This window comes from Phaethon lepturus, unplaced genomic scaffold (assembly GCF_000687285.1).
Source record: "Phaethon lepturus isolate BGI_N335 unplaced genomic scaffold, ASM68728v1 scaffold19488, whole genome shotgun sequence".
NCBI classification, from domain to species: Eukaryota; Metazoa; Chordata; class Aves; order Phaethontiformes; family Phaethontidae; genus Phaethon; species Phaethon lepturus.
The window spans coordinates 30,180-43,428 of record NW_010559962.1 but is presented as its reverse complement, the minus strand read 5'-3'; the positions used below and the strand labels follow the sequence as shown (position 1 = coordinate 43,428).

Genomic DNA, 13,249 nt, shown 5'->3' with positions numbered 1-13,249 from the left:
CAGGGTGGCATTAACAGCCATAACACAGAAAAAATTAGGTGACACCTTCAATTTTTTTATTTTTTTTTTTACCTGAGTTGAGACTCAATTCCTATGTTAAGATTTAATCCCACAATTATAAAATACGGGTTGGTTGCTTTTTAAGGGGGAATAGGGAGGCATGGTGAAGGGGAATTGTGCATTGCTTGACCAAGTTTTGCTCCTGGGTCCCGAGTCATTCCTTTCGCTTTTAGTGTCTCAAATTACCTTTTTTTGCTAGCGGCAGGTCTTGTCTGTCTCTGACAAATGGCGCTGCGCTGGACTCGAGTGTCTGGGGAATTGCATCAGCGTAAAAGTGGAGTAGAGAGTTATCGGGCATCTGATTCCCGCGTTACTTTAGATGCCCAAGGAAGCACCTGGAACCAGGAGGTCCCTCACCTAGCAGCCACAAAACCTCAGAGGTACCTGCCGCTCCCGCAGCCCTTCCCCGTGTGCCACGGACGTTTCGTAAGCGTACACGCTGCTTCTTTCGCCGAGGTCTGGAGCTGACCCGCAGCGGGCAGGTGGGTCCAGGGCTCCCAGCGGAGCCTTGCTCTGGCAACGCCCCAGTTTCCCCCAGTGGCCTAGTCCTGCGGACGTGACCGACTCATCCCAGTAACCTCATCTTAACCCTCCTCCCACCATACGATGCGGGGACGGAGCTGCTTGATGTGTTTAAAGAGGTGGCTGCCCTGGTTCACTTAACGTCGTACAAGTACGTGAGAAGTTGTGGTTTTGTGGCTGTGACCTGCCGGCGACTGCCGTCCCGTTCCTGACCTGTCTAGCCTCCGTGACTATCCCAAAAACCACCCCGCTTAGTATTTCACAGGTTTGTGTTTTCCAGATGTGAAGTACGCAGGCATACTGAAAACAGAAAGAAAGTTTTAAAAAAAACCAAGAAATAAAACTCCAGCACCGCTGCCCTTTTCTTTCTTTTCCTTGATATTGTCAAGCAGCAAATAGCACAGTCTAGTCAGATGGGTGCTGAATTGGGAAGAATAATGTGATTGTCTTGAATCACTTAGAAGAGCTCTGCAGAATTTTTTGCATCTTTCAGAAAAAAAAATTGCTGATGGACAAAAGCAAAAATGAAAAGCCTTAATCCAAAGGCTGATTTTGTACAGAAGAATTTTTAAAAAGTGGCAAAATTAAATTAAACGTCTCGCTGTCTCAGCCATAAACCATGACAATAAATGCGCGATAACCCCTTTTTTGTTCCTTACTATTTTTGCAATTAGCTCACTTTTGTCCTACAGAGAGGCTGCATGAAAGATCTTGTTATTTGTGGCTGTGATAAAATACGCTGGCTCAGCCTGCCTGGAGAAACAGAAGCCTTGGCAGGAATGATGAATACCCTAACAATCTAAGCAGTCTAGAGCTGTGGTTTGTGTGGGCTTTATCATAAAGATACAAAACGTGTCCTGGATGGTAGATGAGCTGATAATGTCATCATGACTCGGGAGATCTGATCGTCCTTGCAAGACTTTGTTTTTTGTATTGTGTTACCTGAAGAGGGGGTGGGGGGAACCCTATCAACTTCATATGTGTTTTTATAACATATTGGCGCATTTACACATGTGTCTATTTTAGTATATGTTTTTTTGCTATAGTTACATGGGGTTTTTAACATTTTAAATACGTTGTTGAACACCTGTGGTAAAAGTTAGGTGTCAATCATGGGTTTAAGGAAGAGCTTGGGAGGAGGGTCTGCGGGGCCAAAGAATTTCCACAGATGACATTTCTGCCTCAAGGGGACCTCTGGTAAGAGTTTCTCCTCCAGCAGCTGGGAGAACAGCTAAGGCGGATCTGGGGAGGGAGGAATGAAGCCCTTTTGTTTTGGCGAGCTGCAGTGAAGGCTTCTGGCAGCAGGGAGGAGGATGGCAGCTCTGGGCATCCCTCCCAGCAGCTGCTCTGGCTATCCCTCCTCTGTGCAGCGTCTCTGACAGAAGCTGGGGATGCAGTGGGCAGGCTTCTTGCGAGATGAATGCACAGCAAAAAGAGCAGTGGTAAGGCAATGAGGGGGTTAAAATCCTCGTAGGTTCTCTAGGCTCCTGTGGGTAAGAACTAGAGCACGGAGGGAAACTCCCCAGCACTTCTCCCTGCTCCCCAGCCCCGTGCACGGTGCCAAATCTGTGCTGCAGGGTCTTCACAAGCAAAGACAAAACCAAGCCCCACGCTCCACTTCCTAGCTGTATTAGGGTGTAATTATTTCAGCCATTGCTTCTTCGAAGGTAAGAGCCGAAAAGTCACCTCCCTGCCAAAGTGCACCTTGTGTGTAGAAATAGGGTTAATAACGTGTTGCATAAGGTCGTTGATTTAAAGCTATCTCGAATAGGAGTAGGAAAACCAATTTGCTGGTGTCTCATGGTGTGTGTGAAGAAAGTTACTGTCACTGCCATTTTGACACTGTTAAGAAAGAATAGACTTTAAAATTTGAGTTAGAAAGGAAAAATGACTTGAGGTTATAAAATCCCAAAGTCCCTGTAGAGATAAATTCATCTGTGAACTTCTCTTATTTAAAGCATTGGCTGCTTAAGTGTTTTCCTAAAAATGTTTTGGGTTTAGTTCATTATAGCGAAAGCAAGAGTATTTGTGTTATTAGTTCTTAATTGCTTTCCAAGTAATTCCATTGTTTACACTAAAGCATTTATTGAAAACGGCATGAGCTTATCAACATGTCAAGGAGCTTTTGTTCTGTTCCAGTAACCTAAAAATCTAAGGGTCCATTGTATAAGCTTCATTCATAACGTGGAACACTTCCTGTGCCCATGAAATCATTATTAAGAGCAAACAACCAAAAGCGTGTCTTTCTGCACAGTTCTAGAGCATGAACCAAAAGCCACGGGTATGCATGATGAAGAGGAGGATGAGGGAGAACAGTTTGACTTTGACAGTGGAGATGAGATACCGGAAGCAGACAGGCAAGCCCTTGTGCCACCTCCTCCTGATCCTGGAAGTAACATGGAGCACCAAGAGGCTAATGCCATAGGTAAGTCAGTCTGTCGGGCTGTGCATCGACAAGGCTAAATTGTCAAGACTGATTATAGGATGCCTTTTCTTGACGATGCAATAAAAATACATGTAAAAAGAGGTTTCCATGGAAATATCGTACAAGCAAGTGTTGTGAATATTACTGCTAGTTACACTCATGACAGATTTGACAGAGCAAATGACCATCACATGTAATGTGAGGTTTCCCATCCAACTGTGCCATCCAAACCAGTGGGTTGGTCTCAGCCACAGTGCCATGCCACAGGAAAACTTTATGCCCTTGCAGCTCTAACGGCATGTGGATGGCTTGAGATAAGCTGCTTTTACAGTTAAGCTTGCTGGTTGCTGATCTTAAGATGAAGTGCATAAAAATAAATGGACCTTTAAGGTATGAATTTTGCTCATAAACAGAAATCTTCTTTATTAAACATTAAAACACTTGTTACAACACATATAGATGTTCCCAGTCTGGAAATAGCTGTATTCTGCTCAAATTAAACAACAGCTGATTTTGCTGACTTTGATCCAATTTCCTTTGAAATTGGAAGTCATTTGTGCTCATGGCAATTAAAGATAGATAACTCTTCAGGTGACAATGCAGTTTGACAACCTGGAACTTAAACACCATCTTTCCCTGAAAATTTGCTGCTCGCTCACCCTTTTGTGAAGTTGTACTTACAGGTTAAGAACTTTTGGTCGCTTGGGATGCAGTTCTGCAGCTCACTTCAGGGAGGCTCTTGGTTCTGCTGTACTTCAGTTTGTCTCAAGAAATACCAGGAACTTTGTGTAACAGAACAGAATTTATTTTTGAAGAGGAAAACTTGGAAAGTTACTTTCCTCTTTTCTTAACAGAGCATTTTCAGGACTGTTCTTTGAGGAGTATCCCTCCAGTTAACTTTTTCTCTCCTCATGGCTATTCCTAAAATATTCCTTGTTTATAAGATTAAAATTAATCTAGAATCCAGGTTAAAAAAAAAAAAACCAACAAACCTTCAGGGTTTCAGGCTCTTTTCACCCATGTGAAAAGAGCTTATGACAAGTAAAAAAGGACCCTGGTTACTTGTCAGAAACCCTCCTATTCAGGATTTAGAATCCATTTTTTCCCATAGGCATCCTTGTAACCCAGCTTGTTTTGCTGCTGTTGCATTCCTCATCTGTAAAATGGGGAGGATAGCACTTACTGTGTGGGAATTTTATGAGTCATAGATTGTAAGCAACTTGTGTAGTAAGGATCATATCAGTGTTTAGGACGTTTGCAAAGAGCAATATTAAGCAGCTTGGACAGGTATAAAAAAATAAAACTTTGGGGTTTTGTTTAATTTTTCAACTAAAGGGGCTGAGAATTTAGAAAACAGCAAGAAGCTACAAACATCAGGACCCGCTGCTGAAGGCGCTCCAGCCAAAGTAAATCCCTACTCAGTCATAAATATTTCACCAATCCAAGACAAGGATCCATCCTCATCACCAGAACCAAGTCCTCAAGATGAATGTGCAAGTCCAAACTTGTCTGGTGGATATTCTGTTCCTGTCCCCTGTGGCTATGCTGTGCCATCTAATTTACCTGTGATACTGCCAGCATACTCCAGTCCTGTCATAATACGCAGTGTTTCTGTAGATGAAGAAGGTACTGTATTTACACACCTTGCTTTATTTGAAGGGAATCCTTGTTTAACTTCAGATACCTCTGCTGTTCTGTAAATGTTTGTGTAGCACTCAGCCTGGATGTGTGTGGGAGATTTTTTGTCAAAATAAAAAAAGAACTCTTACCCTGCAGTATGAACTAAAATTTCTTGTCAGACTTGGAAGAAAAATGTCCGTTTTTAAAAAAAAAAAAAAAAAAGTTCCTACAGGAGTCTGTTTGTCATAGTAGGATTGAGATACCTAAGTAAAGGTGCATAAGAAAAAACAAATGTATGCAGTCGGTTCTTCCTCAACCCTTCTTTAAGCGGGTGATGCTTGACCTTTGTTTTGCTGGCACCATATTACAACATATAGTACAAAGGAGAACTCCTGTCTTATCTTGCCATTAAGAATGATTAATGCTAATTCCCTTTTAATGTCATGAAATAATTTCCAGAGCCAGTTCAGCGTTCAAGCCAAACGGTTTCTTTTCATACCTTATCATGCTTTATCTAGGTCGTGGCAGAGTTCCCGTCCCTTTTACTTTTTCTATATGTACTTCTGTCTGTTTGTTTGTTTATTTTCCAATCCTTGTGGATTTAGAGTTGCTGTGGGATTTTTTTCCCCTTGATGATTTGATGAATTTTGTTTGTCCTTTAGTACAATTTTAAGAGAGAAGAGGAAACTTGAAAGGGAAATAACTATGGGTTATTACAGAAACAGGAACAATGCCCCATTTTGTAACCAGAATTGGCAAAGCTGACAGCTTAATGTCAAGAGAGCAGGAGGAACAGAAAGCTCCCCATATCCTGCCTTTTTTTTTTTTTTCTTGTATTTTGGATGTACTAGTTTTAGCTAGGTAGCAATTCTACTGTAATTCCATGTACTATGGTACTTTTTTCGCAGCCTTTTCTGTCTACCACCATTAGGAATATTGGCAAGTAAAAGCAAATGTTTGTGTGGTTGTTATTTCTTCTGAGGAATTTATGTTTGAGAGATTAGAATGAAATGCATCAGACATTGTAATTTCCTCCTAGCAGCTCTTATACCAAATCGCTGTGTTTCTGAATTCTGTCATTTGCAAAAATGGATAGTGTGAAGAAATTTTTTTAGATGCGTTTAAGAATAAAAATATTGTATAGAAGTAGATTATTCATTAGCAACGAACTAGTAAAATCTGTTTCTTATGCTAAAACATACCATTTGAACCACGTTGACATTTTATTCCAAGCATTTTTGTGATTATATTTTTTTTTCTATTTTGCAGGTATGCAGTCAGCAACTGAAGAATGTCGTTGTAATTCTGTAAACTCAGAGGAGCCTCAAAATAGGTGATTGCCAGTTCAGCGTCTTTAATGATTTGTAAAACCTTAATTCCTAAGAAAGCTTACATTTGATAAATATTTTTATTGTGTGATGCTTCCGTGTTTGTTTATTTTCATTTTCTTAACTCCATAACTCTGGTTGTGTACCACAATCAGCACTGGTTGAAGTCTTGTATATATACCTGTGCATGACATTTTTGAAGGAACTAAGTTTAATTTTTATAGAGTCATAGCAATGTCAGCTGCAACAGGCTGCTGGAGATCTTGTAGTCTAGCCTGCTGCTTTCAGCAGGACCACTGCCAACATGTCATTAGATCAGCCATGGCCTTGGTAGCTGAGCGTTGAAAACCTCCAAGGATGGAGATGCTGCAGCTTTCCTGGGCAGTCTTCCCTGCCGTAATACACTTTGGTGATTCCCCCTGCCGCCCCGATGTCCAAACCAAATCTTCCAATGTGCAGTTTGTTGATCTTGTGTATCATCTGGCACTGAAAAAACCCAGCCCCAAAAACCCCAAAACAAACCCAAATCAAAAAAACCCAAAACCAACTCCATCACCTCTGTAGCTCTCTTTCAGATAGTTGTAGGTGCTGTTGATCATCCCGTAGCATCCTTTTCACCACACTACATGAGTTCTGTGTCTTCCACCTCTTACCTTGTAGGCCTTGTGCTTTAGTCCCCAACTTCAATTTCTCCACATCTCTCTAGAGGTGGCTTCAATTTCTCCACAACTCTCTAGAGGGGGAGTGTTGGGAAGCCAAAACTGGACATGCTGCTGTAAGTTCAGCCTCACCAGTACCAACCAGAGGAGGAGAACAGCCTTGTGAAGCCCAGTGGGCTCCTGATGTAGCCCAGAAAGTCTTTAGTCTTATTTACAGTGAAAGAGCATCTCTCACTTCACTGCTTTCGAAGAGAAAGTTTTCTGTGTTCTGGTAGAAGAACTCAAAAGCAAAATATTTCTTGAATTTGGAAAGGAAACATTTTTAATTTATTGACAATTTTAGTCAGACTGTTAAATAGAATAGACTGTTGATCTCCTAATTACATACTGAACCAGCCTTGGAGTGGGAATGGGAAGGCAGCAAGATACCGATTGTCTTGTCTTCACAGTTGTTTAAAAACATTATGATGTAGCTCTTAATGCTTTTATTTTATGGCCTTTTTTCCAAGTGAAGATAATCAGGTCAAGAAAGAGGATGATGCTCTGGCCAAGTGGGTTGCAGATCCTGCAAATACAGCATGGATGGAAAGTAAGTATTAGTGAACACCGAAGTACAACTATAGAAGGTCGGTTTTAAGTTGTGATCAACAGTATGTGTGTATCCATATGCACATATATTTTACAGGAATGTCCATGTTCACTTTTATTATATTTTTTCAGATGTATTCCAGAACCAAGCTATACCAGTTCAAACATTCAGCAGTGTAATAAAATTGTGTATTTTGGCTCCATCAATACGTGTACAGTGGAAATTTGCTCCAGTTCAGAGTCTGCTCTGTGGCTGTGTATGAAATTGTTCTTCTCATGCAGTAATTGGCAAATAAGTTTTTGGAAAAGGTGGAGGAGAAGGAATCGACACTTTTTTCTAGTGTGTGCCCTTGGCTGGCAGCTGCATTTTAAACCAAAACAAAGACACTGTGATTTGAGGACAGGTTATCATGCCTGTTCTCAGCTGTTCACACTGGGCTGGAGGTTCATCTCATGTCACTTGAAGTGACCGAAGAAGTGACTGAATGCATCCTTGTTCTGCCTCTTAATGTACTACAATGTTTTGGTTCTTTTTTAAAAACGTCTATTACAGCTTTTCTACAGTTCTTTAGGAACGCAATGAGTAGCCCTTGACAAGCACAGAACATACCACAGTGCTGTAAAAACGAGAGAGAAATGTTGGCTGTTGAAGTGGATTTCTGTTTTCAGGCTTCCAAAGGTCATCATAAACAATGCAGATAAAAATGTGTGAAACTTCATAAATACTTTATACTGTTTTTGTGCATTATTGCATTATTTGAATGATCATTAGATGTACTAGCAAAATGCTACTGAAGAATGATTTATAGCTCCATTGTATTCATATGTGCCAATATAACCAAAATTCTTCAGAATAGAATAGAATATTTCAGTTGGAAGGGACCTATAATGGTCATCTAGTCCAACTGTCTGACCACTTCAGGACTGACCAAAAGCTAAAGCACTGTCCAAATGCCTCTTAAACACTGTTTGTTGGTACCATTCAAATTTTAGGAGGTTTCTCATTTGGGTTTTTTTTTTTTCTGTTTTGCTTTTAGACCCAGATGAAGTAATTTATGACGATGTGCCAAGAGAAAATTCAGACTCTGAACCAGGTTTGAGGTCTTTCTAACACAGCCCACATTGAAAGCAATATATTATGGAATTATGTGCATGTATACTGAATAGATACGTTCATTTAGTACCTAGAAGATACGTAAATGGAATTAACACTGTGTCAATAATCGATAGGTCTTACAAAGTTCAGAATTAAACTAACTCTTGAAAGACTTTATCCTAGCAGGTCTCCTACACTGCTCTTCTCAAAAGCTGAATTCTGCTTTGTTCTATAGATACTGTCCTAAATGCTTGAGTATTCTATATATTAGAGAATTACAGTGTTGAGTATTGTAGCTATAGAGATCTAACCAAGGCAAGGTAGGTAGGAAAAGAGTGTCTTAAATAGTTAAATAATGTATGATAATACATCATTTGTCATGCTTATACAGAGAACTGCTCTTCTCTTGAAAGTCCCCCTTCAACATAAAAATATCTGATAGATGGAAGAGGAGATTCAGAGTGTCTGTTTACCATCCTGACTGTGATTCTACAGAAATGTTTCATTTCAGCTTTGGAGTGACCCAGCTCCTGATGGTGTGACCATGTTTGGAAGGGACAGAATAGATCTTAAAGAAGTTGCTGGAGCCAAGACTTTACCTTTACTGGGAGTGGTGGAGCTAGGGCTCAAGAAGCTTATTTCAATGAGTTCTCACTCAGACTTGTTTTGCAGTTTTTGGTTATAGTGAAGACTGTGCTTAAGATTGGTTGCTACTAACTGACTTTGTGTTTGAGTGGATCGGCTTATTAGGAGCTCAGCATCTACTTGTCATGGCTCTCAGGGGGTGTTGGTGTTTCATCCTGAAGTTGATAATGATTTGAGAAAACACTTAAGCTTTCTTGTGTGAAAAGCACATCTATCGTTAAAGCTGCAACATTTTAATTTCTTTTCCTTAATGGTGTTCAATCAAGGTGTTTTACAAATAGTGAAATTTGTTTCGTTTATTATTTGAAAGTATTATGCTACATTTGTGAACCGAATGCTTTTATTACTGGAAGGTCCCTTGGTGGACTGTGCTGCTCTGGGCAGGGACATCTTTGCGCTGTTGCTGCTCAGTTAGGAAACAAGTACACCAAGGCCGGGAGGCGGAGCTGGGGAGCCATACGGGACGTGGAACAAAGCTCTGTTGAGCAGCTCGGTCAGAATTTTCAGCTTAACCCAGAAGATGTTAATTAAAATGTTGGCTTTCCATTTGTCCCCAAAGACGTTGAAGGATTCTGAGAAAATAAGTAGTGAGGGAAATTTCATCTTTGTACATTCATGATACTGATGTTTATTATTCTATATTGTATATTTAGTCAGGAAGACACAACTATTCCAAAAAAGTCGCAGTCAGAGCTCAGTCTACATTAGTACATGGAAAAGATACATCCTCCAAATCACTGGGTAAATCCTGCCTCAATACTGGCATTGCAAAATTTGACTTTTATATAAGTCTTAACTTGTTTTGACTTACTATGATGATTCTCTAAAATTATTCATTGTGCTAGATTACCACTAAAATGTCTTCTTCAGTAAGTATATTTTAAGGACAGTCTAGATATGAATGGAGATTAAAAAAAAAAAAAATCTTAAAATTTGATTCTTCCAAATTAGAGGAGATTCCTCTGTGTTAATCATAAAGAATTTCATTAGTTAATATTAAAATATTATTATTGGTCAAAATGTAGTTTTAAAATCACAAAATCCAGGGTTTAGACGGATGTGTAAAATATGTCATCTTTTCTTTCAAGTGCATATTTTTTCTCTATTTAAATTAAAAAAATCAATCTTAAAATGAAAGAACATCCTCTCTTTACTGATTTTAATGAGACAGTTTTAAATGAAGCGTTATAATCTCTGACAATAGGGTTCCCTGACAGAAGTGTCCACACTTCTCTGTTTGTGACCACAAATGATGCCTCATGTGGAGTGCATGCCTGTTTCCTGATAAGTAATTGGCATTAAAAATTTTCCATTTTGTTTTGAATCAATTTGTCGTACTCTACATCTGTGCCAACGAAAAGACCCATGTCTTTGATACTTTGGTCAGCCTTTGCAATATAGCTTTCTATACCCTGAAAAGGTTAATAGTTCAAGTTCTTAGGCTAGATTATGGGCAAGGTAACCTGCAGATTTGGGAGGCTCCTAGTGACTGGTGGAGTTGCAAGAATGACAAGTCATAAAATATTGTAGCGTAACATGTTTCTTGTTACTTTGGTCTGATCTGTTCTGCTTGAAGTAGTGACATTTTCATTTGATTCTTGCTATGTTTTGGCATTTGTCGTTTGAGCTGATGATGAAGGTGTTCCTAGGGACAAAAGGCAAGCTTGCAAATGGAAGTATGCTTCTTCTCAGTGCAGATGTGTGTTCACAGCTACAGTTTGAACTTCCTTTGAATTTCTTCTAAAACATGTCGTGGAATTTGGACAGAGCAGTATAGTTTGAGTAGGACATGTTTTTTAAAGGATTGTGGTGTGTACCCATAACACTGTCCTCTTTTAGTACTTTGTTGAAACAAAGACAGCCTACTTTGGCTGTTGGAATATTGCCTTTAATTCACATTTAAAAATGAGTGTACAAACGTCTGTATAGTTCTTCATAGTACAACCTGAACAAGTTTTTTGATGTTTAAACAAACGGAAAATTCAGTGTAGCTTTCTCCTCTCTTGGTTTAATTCTTGCAGAGGAAATGATTTATGACGATGTTGAAAATGGTGATGATGGTGGAAACAGCTCACTGGAATATGGGTGGAGTTCAAGTGAGTTTGAAAGCTATGAAGAACAGAGTGATTCTGAGTGTAAAAATGGAATTCCCAGCTCCTTTTTGCGAGGCAACCACAAGAGACATGTACGTATCCCACAGTGCTGTCAGTCATTGAGGTTATCCTGATTTCTAACACTTGCCTTTCTCACTTGTATTTTCCTGCTCCTCAATCCAATCTCAAATGCCAACACCATCTTTTTAAGGGAGATGTGAATCAGTGTGGGAGTGACAGTGCACAACAAAATACAGCAGGGAAAGAAAAGATGAAAATATTAAATGGAAGCTCCATAAAAAAAAGAAAAAACTCGGATAAAAGTGAAATTAAAAATGGCATTATTTTTTTATCGTGGGCAGTTCCTCACCTTTTCTTCTTTTGCAGCTGCTGTATTAGTGTAAGTGGTAAATGAGTGTGGAAAATAATGTGAAGAACAAACGGGGGTAAGCCAAGACTTGCAGTTCTGGGATCCTTCAGGTGCTCAAAAGTCACAAAACTGTTCACCAGTGCTTCCTGCCTTTCTGTATTAGACCTGTATCACTCTCGTTGTTTGAAGGTGGCTGAGCTTAAAAAAACCCCAAAATAAAAGCTTGTTGTGATCAAAGAGAAGTCTGTACCATTTATTAAGGAGAGAAGAGAGGTGGCATGATTCAAATGATCAGTCTGTGACACATCTCTGGTCTAGTATCTTCGGCTGCATCTTGTGCCACGGGAGGCAGAAAGACACGGACAGCGTGGGTGCCTGCACTCGCTGCGTCCGTCTGATTGTAGGTCGGGAGGAGCCCCGCTCTTCGGCTCCTTTCTGCAAGAGGCGAGTCTTGCCTGGGACCTGGGCGCCCTCCCGCTGCCGGCTCCCTGCCCTCGGAGGGCGGCGGGGACAGGCAGGGCTGGGCTCAGTGCCCAGAGTCGCTGCCAAACCCTCAGGGCCCCGCGGTGTGTGCTGCCGAGGGACAGACACGCAGGAGCCACGGGCGCTGCGTGCTGTTTATTTCCCTGCCGCGGCCCCCCGCGGCTGGAGGATGTCGGGGCAGCGGCCAGGGTGTTCTTCCGAGCGACCCTTATTTTCATTTTGCAGGCTTCTTATCTTGATGAGAATAAAAGCCTCACTGTCTGTGTTTCCATCCAGTACATGTTACCTGCTCTCCCCCACCTCCGTCCTTGCTGCCTGCCCTTTGGAAATCGGGGAGTGAGCGAATAACTGCAAAACTTGAGCCCAAGTCAGCGCTTTGTAAGCTGAGTGCTCGTCCTCTGGTTTTGTTTTGGTTTTGTCCTGACTAGAACAAGTTTAAGCTGTTGCAGCTGTTTCTTTCTGGGAAGTATTTTAACTAGACTGAAGAAAAATGAGTTTGATTTTTTTATTTTATTTTTTTAATACCTTTGAAAGAGACTAGGAAATGACTTTGCATGTGAGTGTCTAAGTCTTAACATGGCTGTTGGGTTTGGTTTTTTTTTTTATTTAATCTTTTCCTGTTATCAGTAGGTTCAGCTTTGGCCATAGTCGTAGGAATCTATTTACACATGTGCACAAAGCTTTTTTTTTTTCTTTAATGTTTTCCTGTTATCAGTAGGTTCAGCTTTGGCCATAGTCGTAGGAATCTATTTACACATGTGCACAAAGCGAGGTTTAAAGCCATTTTTAAACACAAGTATACTGTGATCTGTCACGGGAAACTGCTGGCAGTGGGTTGAGAGGATCAGGCACAGAGTGTCTGAGCAAGAGACCAAGGAGTAGTGAGAGGAGAGAGGCATGCTCTGGGGTACTGCCCTGCAGCTGGCTTTTCCAGGCCTGTGACAAAAGGTTTTGGGGATTTCCTTGTGAGGATGGGGATGAGGAGCCTAGGAGCATATTAGCTGGTGGATGGAGAAGTCAGAGAGAGGGGCTGCTGCTCCTGGATGGGTTACTGGGAGGTGGAGGAGAAGTCAGGAAAGTAGAGAGGGGGTTTGGCGGAGGATGAGGATTGCTGAAATAAAAAAAAAAAAACCACAACACAACAACAACAAATCCAAACAAAAAAATAACCCAACTAACCAAAACAGGAAAAAAACCCCTCAACCCTCTCTGCACCGGCACTTAACACAGGCAGAAACCACTCCACTTTATGCCTATTCTCTGTATCCATTCCTTGCACTAACTCTCATTTCTCCTCAGGTCTTGTGATGGTAGTTACAATATTTTCCCAGCACATTTGCTTCTGTAGTATTTCAGAGCC

The 13,249-nt window shown here is 40.8% G+C and overlaps 1 protein-coding gene across 1 annotated transcript in view; it reads left to right on the top strand.

Annotated features, from left to right (window-relative positions):
* Positions 1 to 285: 285 nt before the first annotated feature.
* ARHGEF10 (Rho guanine nucleotide exchange factor (GEF) 10) overlaps positions 286 to 13,249 on the top strand; it is a gene marked incomplete at its 3' end in the record, with an annotated part of 32,314 nt that continues 19,350 nt past the window's right edge. The window contains exons 1-8 of the mRNA XM_010293541.1: positions 286 to 486; positions 1,629 to 1,674; positions 2,837 to 3,007; positions 4,343 to 4,633; positions 5,897 to 5,960; positions 7,124 to 7,203; positions 8,240 to 8,296; positions 10,965 to 11,128. Of these exons, the coding sequence (XP_010291843.1) occupies positions 286 to 486; positions 1,629 to 1,674; positions 2,837 to 3,007; positions 4,343 to 4,633; positions 5,897 to 5,960; positions 7,124 to 7,203; positions 8,240 to 8,296; positions 10,965 to 11,128 (1,074 nt within the window). The remainder of the gene's footprint in view (positions 487 to 1,628; positions 1,675 to 2,836; positions 3,008 to 4,342; positions 4,634 to 5,896; positions 5,961 to 7,123; positions 7,204 to 8,239; positions 8,297 to 10,964; positions 11,129 to 13,249) is intronic.